The 20,311-nt window shown below is 40.2% G+C and overlaps 1 protein-coding gene across 2 annotated transcripts in view; it reads left to right on the top strand.

The window, feature by feature from the left end:
- Window positions 1–20,311, top strand: part of ascc3 (activating signal cointegrator 1 complex subunit 3) — a 121,076-nt gene that overhangs the window by 91,732 nt on the left and 9,033 nt on the right. For both annotated transcript variants that reach the window (XM_053432395.1, XM_053432394.1), the window contains exons 28-37: window positions 108–253; window positions 2,887–3,007; window positions 3,970–4,112; window positions 7,630–7,767; window positions 8,133–8,253; window positions 8,379–8,511; window positions 9,136–9,261; window positions 14,275–14,386; window positions 14,474–14,608; window positions 19,315–19,539. In XM_053432395.1, coding sequence (XP_053288370.1) covers window positions 108–253; window positions 2,887–3,007; window positions 3,970–4,112; window positions 7,630–7,767; window positions 8,133–8,253; window positions 8,379–8,511; window positions 9,136–9,261; window positions 14,275–14,386; window positions 14,474–14,608; window positions 19,315–19,539 — 1,400 coding nt within the window. The remainder of the gene's footprint in view (window positions 1–107; window positions 254–2,886; window positions 3,008–3,969; window positions 4,113–7,629; window positions 7,768–8,132; window positions 8,254–8,378; window positions 8,512–9,135; window positions 9,262–14,274; window positions 14,387–14,473; window positions 14,609–19,314; window positions 19,540–20,311) is intronic.

Genomic DNA, 20,311 nt, shown 5'->3' with positions numbered 1-20,311 from the left:
TTTTTGGCAAGCTGTCATGTCGTCCATGTTTATATACAGCTTTACCAGTGTGACCGGAGCGGTCCGTTACACAAACATTCCCACTCAGCTCTTGTGTCTGTCTCCAGGTGAGGACAGAGGTCCCGTGTTGGAGGTCATTGTGTCCAGGACCAACTTCATCTCCTCTCACACGTCTAAGAAAGTGCGAGTGGTCGGTCTGTCCACAGCTCTGGCCAACGCTCGAGACCTCGCTGACTGGCTGGGAATTGGACAGGTCAGAATCCATCCTGGAATTACAGATTTTTCCTTAAAAGTGCTTCAGGTCATTTTGTGTTACCCTTTGGCCCCGTGTTCTTTGGCCAGATGCAGGGTCATCTTCATAAGCTCCTTTGTTCCAGGACAAGTCCAATTGGTTTTGTTTACAAAAAAACAATGCTGCAGTGAAGCCAGGAACCACAGTCTTTGTCTCACTCCGTTTCTTTGTGGTGTATTTGTTTCATCATATCTGATGTAATATATATAATAATAGAAATTAGGATAAAAAGATAGTTTTGGTCTGGAGTTAATGTTTTAGTTTATCTATATAATGGTCTGTGCTTGGGCATCATGCTGAAGTTCTTATCATCAGGAATGCTTGAGGCAATGCAGATGGATGAGCTGGAGTCGGCTTGAAGCAGAGTGGGCGACAAAATGATACAAAGAAACTTACTGAAGGGATTTTACCAATAGGGGATTCAAGTACAAAACTAATAGTTCACACACTTCACTTAAGGCCTGTGAATGCCAATCTGAAAAAAATGCATCAAAGCAGAGTTCTGAAAAAAATGTTTACATCATATGTTCGTAATAGGTTTCTTTTTCAAGGATCTCTTTCTCTGATTTAACCAGTGTTTTTAGGGTTAAACTTTTCTACATTCACTGACTCACACAGATGTAAACAATGACTTTAAGTATTTTTTATTATTTTATTTACATTTTTCCCGTTGAAAAATATTTTAAATATTTCAACAAAAACATTAGAATATCAAAGTCCCAAATTAAAAGTTGTTTTCCCTATTGATAAGATGTTCACCTCAAGCTATGTACTGTCACGTACCATATGCTAATTGTTGACTTTTATGCAAGATTGTTTATTTTACACAAATTATCAACCAAAATTCCAAGTGGTGCCTTTAATCTTCCCACTTCTGATGAAGAGCAGCACCTTTAGCATTTAAATTGAAAGCACTGACAAGAGTCCTCAGGAGATGAATCCTGATTCCCCCTCAGCCCACACACTCATCTTGAACATATTTAATTGACCTGAATAGGAAATTACACACAGTCCTCAACTGCAGAGGATGAACATTCTCCATTTGAAACACTCCTTGACACTCCTGTGGTGCAGCCCTCAATTTAGACATTATCATATTTAAATGTATAATTGGCCTATCCTCCAGTGCCCCCCACTGGACAAACTTTACAGTGTGTCGTTCAGACCATCGAATATTGTCAGGTTGTTAAATGTAATAAACATGTCCACCTCTAGGGGCTGCTAGCACATGATTAATTTAATTTAAGAGGACTTAGGGGGCCCTTTCTTACACCCAGCACAAAGCCGCACAAGGCAGCATAATGCAACTGTCTGAGCTAGTCTCAGTCTGATGCAGTTTGTTTTTTCCTGATCAGCTGCCATTTCCTGTGAATAGCAAATACAAATTCAATGGATGAGCAGATAGGTCCACTCAGCAGAGAAGCTTTAATGCTTGATGCCTGGCAAATCTGCCATAGTAAGAGGGATCTGCTGACGATTGTTGAGATTTAAAAACAAATGCGCCCGTCTCTTCAGTGCTCATTCAGAAGCTACACCCCCCACATTCACACATTATCTCTGATCTCAAATAGTAGGAATTGGCCACCGCAAACATACACACAAAATTCACCCATTGTGTGGTTGCGGTGGCTTGCAGCATGGTCTGGCGGCAACTCCCAATGGTCTCTCTCTCTCTCTCTCTCTCTCAGACACACACACACATAAACACACACAGAACGTACAACTAGTCGACCGGGAGGAGATTTTAGTATTGAATTAATGTAATTTACCCCACCCTTAAAGTGATAGTTCACTGAAAAATAAAAATTCACCCATTATCTACCACTATGCGGATGGAGGGGTGGTATTTGAGTCCACAATACACTTGAGGAGTTTCAGGGGTAATGAGTGAATGAAAAAATGTTGGTGAACTATCCCTTTAAGAGACTAAATACAATCCCACAGTCACCTTAATTTGAGCTGTTGATTTAAAAAAAGTTAATTTGGACCATGAGCTTAGAAGTAAAAAAAAAAATAAAGCTTTCAGAATAAGATACTAACATATTAGTGAAGACTCTTTTTTTCCTTTTTACTTTTTGGGCCTGTACTACTGATCAGTATATCGTGGAACTCATGAGGTCTGTTGAGATTTATGGTATCTTCTTGCATCAGACACATTTCAGAATATTTTAAAGTGTCTTTCGCTCTGCTGCCAAAAATGTAGAGAGAAAGAGAGCGGACCAACATGATTGGCCCTCTGCCATCAATAAATCTGATTGGCTGGCTGCTACACAGGTGGATCCACAATCAATTACCCAGGCTTTTAAGATGACTGAAGACATGCTGCAGCCCTCAACGCAACACACTCATCCTGTAACACACCGAGTGTGACTGTGTTGCCACACTGCACCATCACACCTCATCATAGAACCGACGCAGCGGACACGTCGGAGGTTAAAGAGAGCACAGCGGAGTCCAGCATTGACCTGCTGCTCTGTGACAGACAGTTCACGTTACAGCCAGATGTTGCTCTATGTTGCAGCTGCTCGCATTAAATCTCCTCTCTCTCTTTTTCCCTCTGTCTGCCCCCCCTCCCCCTCTCCTGTGTGTAACAGGTGGGTTTGTTTAACTTCCGTCCGTCTGTTCGCCCCGTGCCGCTAGAAGTTCACATCCACGGTTTCCCAGGACAGCACTACTGCCCCCGCATGGCCAGCATGAACAAGCCCACCTTCCAAGGTACAGCTGCCCATGTCCACATGGTTTACACATTGAAACATGTGTGCACTTGATTTATTGAGGGTTCTTCATGCTGCTGGTTGTAGCTGAGATCACTGCTACAATTTGACTGCGCCTCATAAAAATCCTGTTTGTTTAGCTACAAAATGAACTCAAGGTAAAATTCTTTGAACATTCTGAGCATTCTAATATTTTCTTTTATTCAAATGTTAATTATAGTACCAGATGCACACTACTCTGTGTATTTCAGATTAAAATGATCCATTGTATTACCTCACTTACTACACTATCTTCCGATGACCAATGCTGAATAGTATTAGTCAGTATTCAGTTATGTAGCTTGAAATACAAAAATTTGATCTTGGCAATATAAGATATGTTTGTATGACTACATCTTAATCATATTTCACATCATATCTCTGTTGTTTTGATGTTACTTTCTGCTTCAGATTTGTATGTTTGCCTTTCTGAGTAAACCCAAGTGACTGTTGTGCATTGCACTGCTGCCATGTGATTGGCTGATTGGATAATTAAAGAATAATGGAAAATATAAGTTCTCATTAACAGAAACAGGCTGTCACCACGATCTTCCATATTTAGCTGCTAGTTACATTCAAATATGATGCAGGCTCGATGCACACTCACACTGGCTGCTGTAAGTCAATATCTTGCATAATTTATTTTTTAACAAATAGATGTAAACAAGTGTAATCAAGTACATCATGATCATGGCTCTTTGAAGAATTGACCAAAACATTATTATAGAACAAGTCCCGGAGCAGTTGAGTAATTTCTCCGGCAGTGGCCGCAGGTTTGGTTCCGACCGGGCGCTTTGCTGTGTGTCTTCCACATTTTACAGAGAAATGCCCCAAAAATGTCTTAAAAATAAATAAATAATAATAATTTGTCAAAAGGAATCAAAGCACCTGCATTAAGTAAAACTTCTTTGCATATCCTCACAGCGATACGCAGCCACTCTCCTGCCAAACCAGTGCTGATTTTTGTATCATCTCGACGACAAACTCGACTGACCGCCCTGGACCTTATCGCCTACCTGGCCACGGAGGACAACCCCAAACAGTGGCTGCACCAGGACGAGAGAGAGGTAGGCTCATGTCGTGCCTGTACACAGGAAGCTTAACGAGATCAGCAGCAGGTTCAGTTTTCCCTGCGTCAGTACTATGTCTGAATGCAACTTGAATGACAGGATGCATTCAAGCGCAGTGCTACAGAGTGTAGGTCACCCCTTTCTTTCTGGCTGCACACAGTCCCAGTTGACCGCTGAACAGCAGACTACAGCGCTGCAGGAACGTGGCCTGTGTGGACAGCTGGATTTATTAAAAGAGAAGTGTATCTCTCGGCCAGACCTGTGTGAGACAGATACCTGAGGAATGCAGCTAAAATGCCTCTTGTGTTGGTTCACAATCACAAATCACAAGCACCTTTCCGCTGCTATAGGGACTTCACACGGCTGTAAGTGAAGAGAACTGGTGCACTGCTATACATATTAACAGACATGATGGTAGCCAGTGGCTCCTGTAGGTTCACTTATGAAATGTATCAATATTATTATCTTTTTTCCTTTTTTTACTTCTCACATCAAAAGACATAAAGGTCAATCAGGATTTGTCATAAAAATAACTGAGCACCTTTCCATCGATTTACTCATATAGCATCTAACGTAGTCGACATTGGCTATTTATTCTTGCCAAGATTCCATTAGTTTGGCAGCAGTGTAAACACTTAACTTCTAAACAACAACACAAACTCATTAGACTGGAGGAGCGACATGATGCCAATCATTTAGTTTACCTTATACACAACATCTGCCACCAGCTCATAAGACTCATAAGGGTCCTAGTGCTGTAAAGCTTGTGAGTTGAGCAGGTTTTTACCGTGTAAGTTTGAATGTGCTCTGATGTGGCGCAAAGGGGCACATTTTCATAAACCATTAGAAAGAACCTGCAGAATAAGATGCAGTCATACTGATGGACTTAGAACCTTGGTCCAAATGAGAACATTATTCTTGCCATTTTATACCTTATTGTTATATGATAGTTTAAATAACACTCACTGCAAGGTAAATACTGTATGAACTATAGATAGTTATGTCTTACAGAAGCTAACATGGTAATGGGAAAAAGTGCCCCAAGGGATAGTGGCAGTATTAGACAGCAACTGTCCAGTTGGAGATCAGACATGAGACTGGCAATGTGGTTGGTCAGTTTATTGAGAAGAAAAACATTTACCAGTTTTCCTTATAGTACAGTGTTTGTCTCAAGAGGATGGTTCTCATTTATCTCCACCATAACTCTCAGCTTCACCACTGGTACTTAAGAAATATCAAAAATCGAATGTCCTGGTTAAAACAAAATGTACTTAGCACATTCATGCTTTCCAGAGGATGAACTATTTCCATATTAGTCAAGCAGTGAACAGCACAGATGTGCATCTAAATGTATGTACACTTCCACAAAAACATACACATCTGGAAACTGAATCTGTAGTAGAAATAAGTCTATACACAATTTATGTAAAAAAAAAAATTCCTGTACATATTTGATAGGAGGATTGTGTTTGAGGTTAAACAATGCTAATTACCGCATGATACTGATAATCAAAACTGGGCCATTGTTTTATAGCTGCTAACAGTTTGAGGGCTGATGTTCTATAGAGGAAATTACTCTTTTGCAGAAATAGCCAAAAGCTTGTGGTTAATTCACTTCCTGACAATAATGTCATTCTTTACCTTCTCTCTTAAGCATAAATATACCTGGAGACATTATATTAGTTACAAAATCTTCCAGTTTTAAAATATACACTGAATTTGCTTTCCCTGAAGATACTCAATGCAAATATGTACCATGTTATAACATAGGCCTGGTTTCTCTATGTATGTGCACAGCCCTCTGCCTCTGTGTGTGTTCTGCTGATATATGCTGCTGCCCGCTGCTTCTCTGCGCTGGCCTGTGTAGCAGCTCAGCTCCCTGCTGTTTGACTGACAGGCTACTGGTGGTAGCTGCTTAACTCTCATCGGGGGTCACCCACTGGCCCGAATCCCCTCTCTGACCTGACAGCTCTTTCTTCCCTCTGCCGCAGCCTGAAACCCCCTCCTTCTCTCACGGCTGGATTTTCACTTTCCCATTCCGACCACTTATTTCATCCCATATGGTATTTTTGTAAAGAGTGATTGAAAGCTTATAGAATAACTGAAAAAAATATAATTGAATACAGATTGTATTGATTATTTTGTGTCCTGTGTGTATGATATTCATTACGTCTGCACAGGCACACGGTATATTTTTATCATGTATGTTTTGTAGTACAAGTAATAAGAATGAAGCCAATTATTGTGTCTGTCTCTTTAGTCCTGCAGCTCTACTGACTCGTTCTGTTTACTCTGGCAAAGCTCAGGCTACAATGTTTTTTTCCCCCTTACAACCAGGAACATGTTTATGTTGGCTTGAAGACATTAGATCTGTTTAGAACAAGACAAGATGGGTGGAGAACCATGCATATGAGTTACATGGAGCTCTATGGAGCTGTTGTTCATAGTTATGTTTTCGGGTTGTCCGTCCTTACATCCATACTATTCTTGTGAACATGATATATCGGGAACGCGTTGAGAGAATTTCTTTAAAAAATAGTACAAATGTTCAGTTGGACTCAATGAAGAGCTGATTCGATTTTAGTGGTCAAAGGTTAAGGTGACGTCATATTCTTGTGAATGTGATATATCAGGAAAATCTGTTTCACAACATTGCATCGGCCACAAATATTCTCTTGGACTAGGGTTGACCTTATTAGAATTTAGATGTCAAACATCGAGGCCACTGTGACCTCACAAAGCATATATTTGCCTTGTGAAAGCATTATTTTAAGAAAGTGACAAGAGAATCCTTTCAAATTTGGTACTTATTTTCACTTAGACTCACAGATGAACTTATTAGATTTGAGTACCGTAGTCAAAGGTCACTGTACTGCATGAATGTAGAAAAAGGGCAGGTTGACAGAAGCAAACTACCACAGTGAGGTATTTCCAATTGTTTATGACTCTTAATATAAAACATCTATCCGCATATATGTCAGGTCACAACAACTAGGAGCCTTTAGCAGAACAGAAATAAATTGTCTTTATTTTATGATGAGGTTATTTCATCTCTGATAGTAAGAACAAAGCTTTAAAGCTAAAGTTTGACATCTAGAGATCAATACCTCACTCATGTCTGGAGTATTGTCATAACTTTCATCACTTTCAGGCTGCCAAGCAACCATCAAAAGACTTCAGGAACTTTTCCAGCCAAGAAATAATCCAGCACATACAGTAACGTTGGTTTCACAGTTTATTGTTTGGATAACGCAAACATAAGACATAAGGTCTTCACGGTGCTGGTAGAGGTTTTGTCACCTTTTCAATCGCCTTCGCCTCCAGCTTTATCATCTTTCTGCGAATGAAACCAGGGACCAGTCCTGATGTATTTATGTTTTCTGTGTTATAGTGTCGTGGTTTGGCAGGTCAACTTCCAGGTCGTGTCATTGCATATGAGGCCTCCCAGTCAGTTTGTAATTGGATTTGTGTCTGCCATTGATCTGACATTGTCTGTGCTCTGGTTTGTCTGTAGATAGAGGACATCATCAACACAGTTAGAGATTCCAACCTGAAGCTGACGCTGGCCTTTGGGATCGGCATGCACCACGCAGGCCTGCATGAGAGAGACCGAAAGACTGTGGAGGAGCTGTTTGTCAACTGTAAGATCCAGGTAGGTCTTCACCAGGTACAACAGAGCTGAACATAAGTGTTGTGCAGTTTGATTGATTGTGTAGTGTTGTACCGGTTTTTGGTGGAACAACCAGTACCTCTCCTTCCTTAATACTAATTACTTTTTGGCTTGGTGGGCAAGACAATATTATAGTATTAATACCCTCTATATTTCTTAAATCACTAAATCATCCAGCCTGACCCTCCATCATGTAAACAATGAGACTGAGTTTGATATAATTTATACACTGTATGTATATTGTCAGTTTACCCATATTCCTATGTGTATTTCCATACACTTGACACATATGAGTCATTTCATTTCAATATTGTTACAGTGTAGTACATTTTACTCTCTTATTCCAGGTTCTGATTGCCACCAGTACTCTGGCATGGGGGGTGAACTTCCCCGCTCACCTGGTGGTCGTCAAAGGAACTGAATACTTTGATGGCAAAACTAAGCGCTACGTGGACTACCCCATCACAGGTACACAGTCGTGTCCCTTCAGTATTTTCACATTCAGTACAGCTTGTTTTTATCTATTATATTGTGATAGAAGTTGACATATTTGTGTAATGAACTTAATTATGGATTAATTTCCATGTGTGTAGATGTTCTGCAGATGATGGGTCGAGCAGGTCGGCCTCAGTTTGACGATCAGGGAAAAGCGGTAATTCTCGTCCAAGACATCAAGAAGGATTTCTACAAGAAGTTCCTCTACGAGCCGTTCCCTGTGGAGTCAAGGTAACAGTCTTTTTCTTGTTAACTTCTAACATCATTGTGTGTTATGTCAAATCCCAAATGCCTTTTACGCAGTATTGGGCAGCCCATTGTAAACCTAGGGACTGGGGTTTACAAACCTATTCCGTCAGGCTCGACTTTTACCTCACCTGTGCAATATGGCTACCTCCCTGAACTGCCTTGGTTTGCAGGCATGGGAATTTTCTTTGGATTGTTTGGACATCAGTAATAATGAAAACAACAGTCTGGTTCCATATTATATAACAGGGTAAATGGTATATATGAGGGAGTCCTGGGATGAAGTCATATTCACAGCCTGAGTTATTCTATCAGTCGACCTCTGCTTTTACAGCTATTGTAACATACATGTATATACTGTCTTTGTAAGTAAGATAGTATTCATCAAATACCAACAACCGTCTATGGTTCATGATGAATCGCACCTGTTCTACATCCATCTAACTGTGCGCTCAGTTTCACATACAAGACTCAACAACGTTTCTGTCCTATAGATGACAATGCCTTTACTCATGTCATGACAAATTATTCAGTGCTAGTTGAACAATCACAATCTATTCTGTTATAAATCAGAGCTTTTCTGTCTGTGCTTGTCTGTTTGATCCGCAGCCTCCTCAGCGTGCTGTCAGACCATCTGAATGCTGAGATCGCTGCAGGAACCATCTCATCCAAACAGGATGCAATGGACTATATCACCTGGACATACTTCTTCAGACGGCTGGTGATGAATCCCAGGTAAGGAAAAGTCATCACACCTCAGCAGCAGCCGTTCATGCAGATCAAAAGTTAAAGCAAACACATGCACACATTCTTAGCCTACGCTCACAACCTGGGCGGAGGAGTGCCGTGTTCTTGAGTCAAACATCTGCTGTGTAGACGGAGACCAGTCCAGAACATTCCAGCCTGTTGGTATTTGCACGGCTGTCAGCCCACATTTACCTGTCAGGGCCCTGCCTGAGGCCTGGCAGGAGGATTATACCAATACAGCTATGTGAACCCACATATTGATCATGTGGATTCAAGCTGGGCCAATATACAAAGTCTAAACAATTCAGCAAAACAATGACAAGGATTTAGTCTACGTCGAAAATCCTGGTTTTAAACTGGCGCATACCATTGATTTCCCTCTCCAAAAATACAAGAGACAACAAAGCTTTTATTATAAGAAACTGATTCCATAAGAAATTATGTTAGGATGATAAAAAAAAAAATCCAGGTGTCTCTGCCTCCTTAAGGTCTATTGACACGACCAAGGCTTACATAAATCAGAAATCATTGATGATCATATGTCAGGAATGATGTAATCCTGGTGTAACTATAAAGTCAGAAAGTAATATAATTTAGTGTCGTGATTTATCAACTTTTGCAGCCGATTAGAAACACAATGTTCAGCTTCCTCAGACTAACCAAAAATTCATTATCATGTGGTGTAAATAAGGGGTATTCATCACCCCTCCTTAGCTTTTGTCCATTGAATCAGATTAGACTGTTCAATAGGAATATTCAGCTGTTGAACAATATTTTTTCCACCTCGCAAAACTGTCAGAATTATATGTAGCTCTCTTAATAAAGTAAACAATCCAAGCTGTCCCTGTGAGCTCATGAATGCTAATTATGCTAACAACATTGATTTAATTAGCTGTTATCACTAAATTCACCACTTCTAAGCACAAGGCTGCTGCCACATGTGCATAGCTCTTCATAGTCACAGTACCAAGTTGGCAATGATTACATTTAGTTCTTCATGAATTAAATCATATTTTCATAGATTGGGTTCCGAGGGTCAATACTGGTTCCCAGTCGGGAAAGAATAGGGATTGCTGTCAAACACGTATCTCTCTCAATCATTTCTTCTTTCTTTGTTCTTTTTATTTGCCAAAATGAATGCAAAAACATTATTTATTATTTGTAACTTGGATAATTACCTAAATATAATGACTAATTACAGCTCACATATAAATCAGCAATACAAATCTAATACTATTTGGCCATAGTAACTGTGTCAGGGACAGTAGGTTCTTAAATGAGAGTTGACAGATTTAAACACAAAGAAACAATATGAATGGGTGTAACAAAATTGACAACCACCGATGTAAACAGGAGTGTTATTTTCATTACTTGCTCTAAGTTCAAAGGCTTTCTATTACATTTTACCAGTTGGTGATCCAGTATGACAGGTGACTATTCAGTTTCATGATACATGGAATGATGTTAGATGCCTCCGATGATGCAGCCTTATGCACTGATCCCCTGACACTGTTATCTCCATGCAGCTGTATTTTATATGTGAACAGCTAATGTATCACTGCGTTCAGGCCTTTGATTCAAACACAGCACACACACACACACGCAGGTGCGCACAAACACCCCCACAGGCTCCCATGGGTATAATAAACATCTGCAGGCCGACTCCCGGTGCCATCAGGAGCCTAATGGTGATGATGCTAATGGCCATAACTTAATCAGACAGGCCCTGCCACCAGTAAAGACCTGTGAAATGTGTTCAGTAATAAACACATTCAGTGCTCAGAGCTGTGTGCTGTTAACATGTGGAGCAATGGGAATTCAAGAAATACTTCACATTAAACACACAATAAATATGGCCGTCACCTGTGTCGACTGCTGCTTTCGGCGCATTATTCCTCTTCCCTGCTGATAACGGCTCAGTTAATAATGTCGTATGATGATGATCATACGACATTTGTGTTAATGTAACATGAGAAGTTGGTTATTTTTCAGTGGGTCCTGGTTTGCATACATTATGCAGATAACTGTATAAAAACGATGAATGTCTTAGTCATTAGTATTCATCATTACTATTCCTATTTTTTCCCTCTTTCTTTTTTCTAAAACTCTAAAAAGGTATCATGTTTGTTTTGTTTTCATCATTTTCATAAAGTATAGCTAAGATACAAAATATAACAAAACACTGCTAAGTGGAATGGCATTTGTATGTGGTACTGCCTGTCATTTGGTTTGTTTATTATTTTAGATTTTTTAGTCAGAGAAGTATTTTGACCACAGAAGTCCAGTGCGAAAAGAGGATTTAGCAATTTAACAGATTATCCCAGGATGTGGTATGGGACAGGGAAGAACACATTAAATCTTGGTGTGGAACAGAATCAGGAGTGAATAAATGTTTTATCACTTTCTTTAACATTGTGAGATAGTGATGTTTTTCAGCACTTTCCCCATTTTATCAGGGAATTATTATCTAAATCAGGAATGAATAAGGAGCTGATATATATGTGTGTGCATAATTTGATGCATCATGAATGAATTTAAGGGATTCTTCATCCTTGGTGGATGCATGGGGTCTAATGAGTTCCAATCTAATTAAAATATTTCATTCCTTCTCTGTTGTCAGAATATAACATTAACAGTCATTTGAACTTGGCAAAATAATGTAGTAAACCTTAAGCGCGACAAAGGACCAATGTGGATTATGTCAAGACAGTGGAACAGTGGGCCAGGTCTTTACTCTGAACTCTAACAAGGATGCTGCAGGGTTATAAATCCAGTCTGTATGTGTTTAGTGGACTTGGAAGAATTATTATGATCATGTCCCTGAGGTGGTCTTGTGGCATGTTGCAGGAATACAGAGCTGCTGCTGCTGCTACAAGCCATTTGGTTATTGTATAACTGTAGCGTGAGTAGGTGTGTTTAGTCCTCTGGGTTGGTGCGTTGTTACCGATTCAGTTTGTTCTACTTTTTTTTTTTAAGGCTGCAGTGCAGCTGGTGTTTTCAGAGTGTCAAATACAGTGGCCTCAGGACTACACCTCTGCTGTTTGTTGAAGATGTGGTTCTGCTGGCTCCATCAGCCTGTGAGCCCCATGGCACACTGGGATGGTTTACAGATGAAGGGGAAGCAGTTGGGATGAGTAAGCACCCACAATCTTAGAAAATGTCCACTAGAGCTGGCACCAAGTTGTTGCTCCAAGTAAAGGAGTTTAAGTATATTGAAGTCTTGTTCACAATTAGGGTATATTGCAGTACAAGATCAACAAGGAAATGGGTTCACTATCCACAGTCGGCTTCCTTGGACCCTGAACAACACACATTTTATCGGCTTCAAATGTGAAGCCGATAAGATCAACAAATCTTTATGCAAGACACAGACAGAGATTTCTGCAATTATTACATAGATCTCTTTTTACAGACACAGATTCAAGATCTTTTTATTTTAGATTTGCTTTCTGTCTTGGTTTTCGATCTTCAGGTCTCACATCAATGCAGTTTACATTTAAGCTGTTAAAAATCTGGGGCCAATTTCTGTTTGGTAGCCCATGAGGAATATAATTCAAATGAAATCATCAAATGATGACATAAACTGACATGAGTTAACATCCACTTGGCACTCATGCTGCACCACCAGTGATGAATACCTCTGCAAATTTGGAAAGGCACATTTTACATTACTAACATAAAAATGCTACACATTTCATTTAACCTTTTCAAAAAACCTTAAGGATTTCTTGCATCTGTTTCCTGCAGCTCTAATGAATCCGTATCTGGTTTACGTCGCTCTTATATTTGACTTGCACACATCATGCACAAATATTGGCATTATGAGCTAATGAAGATTGTCTTTGATTACGTGTCTGCTGAGCCTCATATGGTAACCCTTATTTAGCAGAGCTGAGCATGGAACCCATTTTGGCCACTGGTTGTCTTATTTCAGGTAATAACAGTTTAACCTGGGAGTCATTTGCTGGCAGGAGCTGGCCATTTTTCTTTCAGCGGGTTTTTTCCTTCTCTAGCAAAACGGTGTGTACAGGTTTCTAGCCCATGTGTACGTACATGTACAGCAGTGCCACTGCCAATATATAGTCAGGGGATTGTCTGTACTGGACTGTACATATCTTATATTAGTAGTTCGGCCATTTCTGAGTTCCCTCAGCAGTTGAGGACAAACCCATAGTGTTTATACTTTGAGTAAGAGCACCTTAGACTTTTACAGTCATCTCATTGCATAAATCATAGTAATCACTTCAGTAGTTTTTGTGTAATTCTGCTAACTTGCAGACAATCAAATGATAATGAAAATATAACCTGAGTGGGGGTAGTAACATTGTCCATTGTCATATTTTCATTACATACATACATGTATCCTGTTTCCTATCCACTATTTGTTATCCTATCAAATGTGGCAATAGAAACGTAGTGACACCTAAAAGGGCTAGTTAGTGATCTAATATATCAGGTTAATGGTTCAGTCAGGAATACAGCCCCATCGGTTGCTAGCCAGACTGAGAGAATACGCTGGAGATATATTTGTTCTGTTGTGTCATATGTCTACAAACCTCCACTGAGAAGATTTATGGACAGTTCAGTTGATGTAAAAAGGTTGATTGCCACAACATCATGTTCTGCTCCAACAGAAGAATTTATACATATTTGGTAAAACAAATGTATTCATTTTGCAAAAACAACATATTTAGTTTCGGATAGCATTGTGATCATGCCTCAAGCACTCTGTCTGGTCTCTAAGAGTGTATGATGTTCCCATGCTTAACACTTAACCAGGTTACTGTATTAATTAAACACATTCGGTGGAGTTGTGATGAAGTGGTTTTCAGGGTATGTTTCTCTCTTGAGAGCCCCAGTCTAAAGGTTATAGTGGACAAAGCCACCCTGGTTTGTAGAACAACACTTTCTCACTTTAACTGAACAAATACACAGAATTTCTCCAGTTTTTTCACATACAGTGACTTTTTTGTAATCACTCGATGTGTTGTGTTGTTTTAGTTACTACAGCCTGGAAGACATAAGCCACGAGTCCGTCAACAAATACCTGTCTAGCCTGGTGGAGAAGAGCCTGCGGGACCTGGAGTGCTCTTACTGCATGGAGATAAAAGAGGTGTGAAGTAATTTGTAAAACAAATTGGAGGTGAACAAGTTTACCAAGTTTTTGTTTGTCTAACCTTTGTGTCCGTTTATGCCTCAGGACGATCGGACCATTGAGCCACTGACGTATGGACGCATTGGCTCCTATTACTACCTGAGGCATCAGACCATCCGCACGTTTAAAGAACGGCTGAAGGCTGAGATGCCCATCCATGAGCTGCTCTCCGTTCTGACGGTGAGGTTCAATATACAGCTACAGCTAATGTTACTGCGTACCACATCCATCTTATCAACTACACCTTTTTTATCTAGCTGTCCTTTTCCACCAAAACCTATGTGATTAATGCAGATTGCCAGAAAAGAGTTGTGTGCATATATTACGTGTGGTTTTGTAGTTAAGGTACGAGACACTTGTTTAAATGCAGGACTGTGCATTGAGAGGGAACAGTATGTCTCAATTTGAGATGCCGTAAATTTAGATAACTATTATATTTTCTGATTACCCTTTCATTTTAACTCTTACCATATTTTATTGTATCTGCTGCTCTGAGAAGAATATTAGAAATGCTTTATTAAGTGTATTGATGCCAAATAAGTCAAACCGTATTGATGCTGTTGGGGATTTAAGTTTTTAATCCACTTGTGAAAGCAATACTAATATTTTTAATGTGCAGAATGGGCCTGAAGTCCACAATCTCAGGAGAGATTGGACAGACACAGAAGTTAGTCAACCGCTGTGTCTATACCAAAGCCAGGAAAGAGTACTGTATTGATGGAGCTGTTGAAGCTCCTGCTTCATGCTGGATTCACTGTCACCTTGTTTAAAGCTACTGGTGAATGCAAGCACAAATCTACATTCAGGCCGTGTGGCCTGTAATCAAACCTCTCACGTCAGCTCAGTGATAAAAATCAGATGGAAGACCTCATTCCACCTTTATTTATAATGAATATATCTAAGTGACTAAGTACATTAAATCTTTAAGGGTAACCTCTCGATTATAATTTGAATAATTTTTTTTTAAACACAACTCCTTTGTATGCACAGTCAGGGCTGCACTGTGTCTACACTTTTGCTCATAATATCAGAATTCATTAACCTTTTAGGTTAACAGAGGTTCATGTTTTCTAGGTGGAGGTCAAGCAATTAGATGAATCTGTTTCTCACAAACAATTTTCCAATTTAATATCTGCAAAAAACCATTAGCTGCAAATGCAACTGAAAAATAAGACCGCACCTATTTTTAGTGCAATATTCTAAATATTGATTTTGATAAATATAAACACAAAATAAATGTTAATTATTTTAAACCAGTAGTCACTTTGGCAAAGTTTACTTTGTTTATATTCTTCTTCTTTTTTGTTGTTGTAGCCCAGTGATATCTGTGGCGAGTTGCATCTCTCAGCCTTCAGCAGCTGGAGATCTTTGTGTAAAAGGATGCAAAGATGCTGTAACAGCATCACATTAGCATCTATACAAATGCTCTGAGGATCTATGATCAGTCACAGAAAACATGCCTCGAACATTTATCTCTTTTAGCTATTTGAAAATACAGGATACGGTGAATGTTCATGTAGAAACACAGCTCTCGTATACACACATGCTTTACGCCCTGCCATCGAATTAGCACCTTTGTCTGATCTTCATTAACTGCGCTCATTCTGGAGCTGGAGTGTGATCGGGCACCATCTTCCTTTCATCTATTGACCCCGTGCATCCCAGCTGCGAGGTCATTCACACGCTGGCTTCTGATTGGCTGGGTCAACACAGGACATTGTAATTTCACACATTGACTAAGGGGGAGTTTGATGAAATCCTCCTTTTCACTATTGCCTCTAATGGGCTTCTATATCTGTAATGATTGCTGCTGCAGTGGAAGAAATCTCCTTTTTGGTCGATTTTTTTTTTTATTATTTTGCCAAAAGTGCAACAATCCGACTATAATAATTCTGGTGTGTGTATTTGTGCGTCCGGTGTGTGCGCGATGTAGTATCATGTAGTGGGAATTATCAGTTTGCAGTGGGCCTCATCTCACCCTATTGGGAGAATAATTTACTGTCCGTAGAAAAAATTAAGTAAATTTTTTTGGGTGCATTGAATTGTTACCAAAACTACAACATTAATGTTATAAGGTAGATTAACAGGACACATTAGTTGTGTGTGTGTTTAGATTGTATTCTTGCGATGCGTCCATTTGTTGTGCTCAGCCTGACTTCAGTAATGATGCTAACATATGGAGGGGAGGCTGCTCTCAGACAGTTCACATCACTCTCCTTTGCACACATGTAGTCGGAAGCAGACCAAGGCCTGCCATGCTCAGCTGCCTCCCGCCCCAACAAGCTGCGTTACAATAGGCCAGTCACCCCGCCGCCCCGTCCACTCCCCCTCTATTAGCTACAAAGCACTGGCATGCTCCTCCAGTTCCCCCTAATTGTTGCAGCGTGGCCACTAATGAGCAACACCCACGCCTCACTACATCACCACCTCCCACCCCCTCCTCACACAAGTTTCTCTTTCTGAGTACTCTGCTACCACTCAGCCTCTCTTTGTCCCTCTGTTCTTTCTTGCTTCCTAAGATGGCAGTTTTCAAACAGTCAAGTTAAACTGCATCAAATGAAGTTTGTCATTGAAGGAAGTCGAACCCTTTACAGCGCCCTTGGAATCTATGAAGAGGTTAGCACACTTAATGTAAATGGATAAAACTTAATTTTCCCATCAATCTACTCAATAATCCATGATGGAAAAGTAGAGACATATTTTTTTACATCGTTCAAAATGTATTAAGCGTCAAAACCTAAATTTTCTCATTGACGTAACTGACAGCAGTTACTGTATTGCTGAGGCTGTTCCACCCTATTCATGTTGAGACGTTAAGCATCGCTGGTCTCAGGTCTTATGCATTCGGGATCAGGTTTTCTTCAAGGACCTCTCTGTATCTGTCTGCATTTACTCCTCCTTTAATTCTCACCAGTCTCATTGTCTCGGCCTCTGATAAAAATAGAACATAGCATTATGCTGCTTACATCATGCTTCCATAGTGATGATGAAAGCCATGTGATGAGCAACGACACTCGTAAACAGAGTTCTGCCCAGAGTTCTTTATGCCTTCATATACCATTAAACTCAAAGTTGCTTTGAGCCAGTCTACCATAAGGGTCTGATTGATGAAGTGCGGCTGTGATGGTCATCCCCTTTGCCAGGTTCTTCCATTTGTGCAGAGGACTTTTAATGCTGAAACCACTATAGAGATACTGTATACATGTACATACCAGATGAATGGAAGAATCCAGACAGAAAGGATGACACTAGTAAAGATTAGTGGCACTGTAATAAATGTACTCACCAAGTCTATTACAGAGATCTGTGAAGCAGCAACATCAATGAGCATCAATGAATCAAGAAACATGACATGATCAGTAAATGGCTAATCTCTGAGTGGAACTACACCAAGTTACACTGTGGGAAAATTAAGATCCAAGCTGTAATCGATAAAGTAACCTATAAATATTTCAATTGCTATATATTCTAACCAACCAAACAAGTACCTAAACCTTAAATATTTCCTTTCCAACTCTTGAAACATACTTTTTAATACAAGATATTTGAATTAAGAATAAATCCATTTAAGTTTAGTCAAATAATCTTTGCCATGTCAGATAATTGTGAAATGGGACATCCTGGTCCAGAGGTTTTAAGATCATGTAATCATAACGTCCCCAGTTCAAGCCCGTCTTGTGATGATAAGACATGAAAATAAATCTTGAAATATCTACTTTGTACTGGCTACACGTTGATCACCAGTTCCAATGTTTTAGTTTTTTTTTTGCAAACAGTCTGAGACGTAATGCTAATTAATCTACAATTAAAAATAGAAAAATGCAGCAAAGCCACAAACTTTGGAAAACAAATTGTTTTACATGTTTGTTTGATCAATGGATTTATCGATTAACTGATACTTAACGTTAAAACTTAAAAGTGTAGAGGGTTACCACTCAACCACTTGTTTGAAATTTCTGTTGCTTTTTCAAACAAGAAGTTCGACCCAAGTTCTGCTGACAAGTGATAACCCCTAGCACAAATGTGTAGTTTATAAAACTTGTAAATGTGTTTTTGTAGCACTTGTACTGTGGACCTGACCCACACAGCAGGTCTCAGCTGTGTGTACCTCCCTTTTATTTGTGTTTGCGTAGCTCCATTCCTCTCTGCCTCACAGCTCAAGGCTCTCCAAGCACTTCCTTCCCTCTCCGTCTTAGTAAATGTTGCAGTCGGACGGTGTGAGGCCGTGTGGAATTGTTGGAATTGCGTCTACGTAAAGATATATAGTCTTTCTCTCCAGCACATCCATATGCAACAGCACTGCAAGATAAATCATTCAGAGATGATTCCTATTCCTGTCTCTCAGCCCAGCCCCCACCCTGCTCAGTTCCAGGCTTTTGAAACGCTGGCTTTGGTCAGTGATGGATGGAGTCTTAACAATCCAGGGCAGGGGAAGGCTGTGACAAATGCCTCCAGTACAGCCTGTTGATGGGAGTACATTAGCTGAACTGGAGTGAACAAGAGGAGCGGAGCCACGCGTGTCCGTGCATCACTCTGTATAACAATAACCAACACGGCTGAACGCACAGCGGCAGCACAAAGAGGAGACTGATGGACCATCAGCATCAGTTTACCTACCTAATGGCCCGCTGCAGGTCTTCACTGTGTCCTTGCATATTCACAAATGTTGTTAAAATCATTTGAAGACTTCAAAATCTCATCGCACCCTCTGTAGATTTTTACCAGCAGGTCATTAGATCTGGTGAAAAGATGCCACATAGTCTTTGTGTGGAAGGAAAAGCTGAAAGTAAAGAGAGGAGAGGCAATTGCAGCTGATAGAGATGCTCAGATTTAGAAGGTCTGACCGTAGCGATGCTGTGGTTTCACTTTTGATCTCTGTCTCTCAGGAAGCGGAGGAGTACGCCGAGTTGCCCGTCAGACACAATGAGGACCAGCTGAACAGCCAGTTGGCCCAGCAGCTCCCACTGCAGGTCAACCCCCACTCCTTCGACAGCGCCCACACCAAGACCCACCTGCTGCTGCAGGCCCACTTCAGCCACGCCCAGCTACCGTGCAGTGACTACGGCACCGACACCAAGACGGTGTTGGACAACGCCATCCGAATCTGTCAGGTAGGCTTCACATTGAACCGGATACACAGCAGCCATACATTACTAATGTGATTGACAGCTGATTAATTCCTCTGTGACGAATGGCTTTAACAAAACAAGCGATAGTGAGTCACACTTTTGGAACATTTATAGAAAAGCATTGAACTTGAAAATGTTTTTCGTACTAGATGTTCTGCAACTGACGTTGGCTGAAGTATGGCACATTCTCTCCATGTGCCATGTGTATTTCTCCAGCACTATGACAGATAGTGGATCTGCTATGTAAACACTGCCAGGACTCAATGCACAGGAACATTGAATAAACAGGTTGGCAACATGTGTGAATTTGCTGTATTAGATATAATGTGACTTTTAGACCATGTTTGGACCCGGTATCAACATCACTCCTTAGACAGCTACCTACAGGTGTGAACATACCCAAGATGCATTGAGGACACATGTGCGATCTGAAGACTCAGACCAATTTCAGAGTTCAGAGGTGCAGGGAATCATCTATTATCAGTGTGAATGTGTTCTTCGCCACATATAAAGGAAAACTTGCAGCTTATGTTCTCTGACTCGCTTCAGTTTCAATAATGAATGTGTTGTTAACAATCTGAATTTTACATACATTGAATTATTTGCAAAATCAACAATGACTTCAATACAGCCTCAAGCATTAATTCACTCACACCATGTTCTTTGTGGAGAGAAATGATGTACTTGTGTATTTGCATATTGAGCAGGAGAGTGAGATCCAATCACAGGTGTTGACTAAAGACACATTTTAATA

This window comes from Pleuronectes platessa, chromosome 10, assembly GCF_947347685.1.
Source record: "Pleuronectes platessa chromosome 10, fPlePla1.1, whole genome shotgun sequence".
Taxonomy (NCBI): Eukaryota; Metazoa; Chordata; class Actinopteri; order Pleuronectiformes; family Pleuronectidae; genus Pleuronectes; species Pleuronectes platessa.
This window is presented reverse-complemented; position numbering and strand designations above follow the sequence as displayed.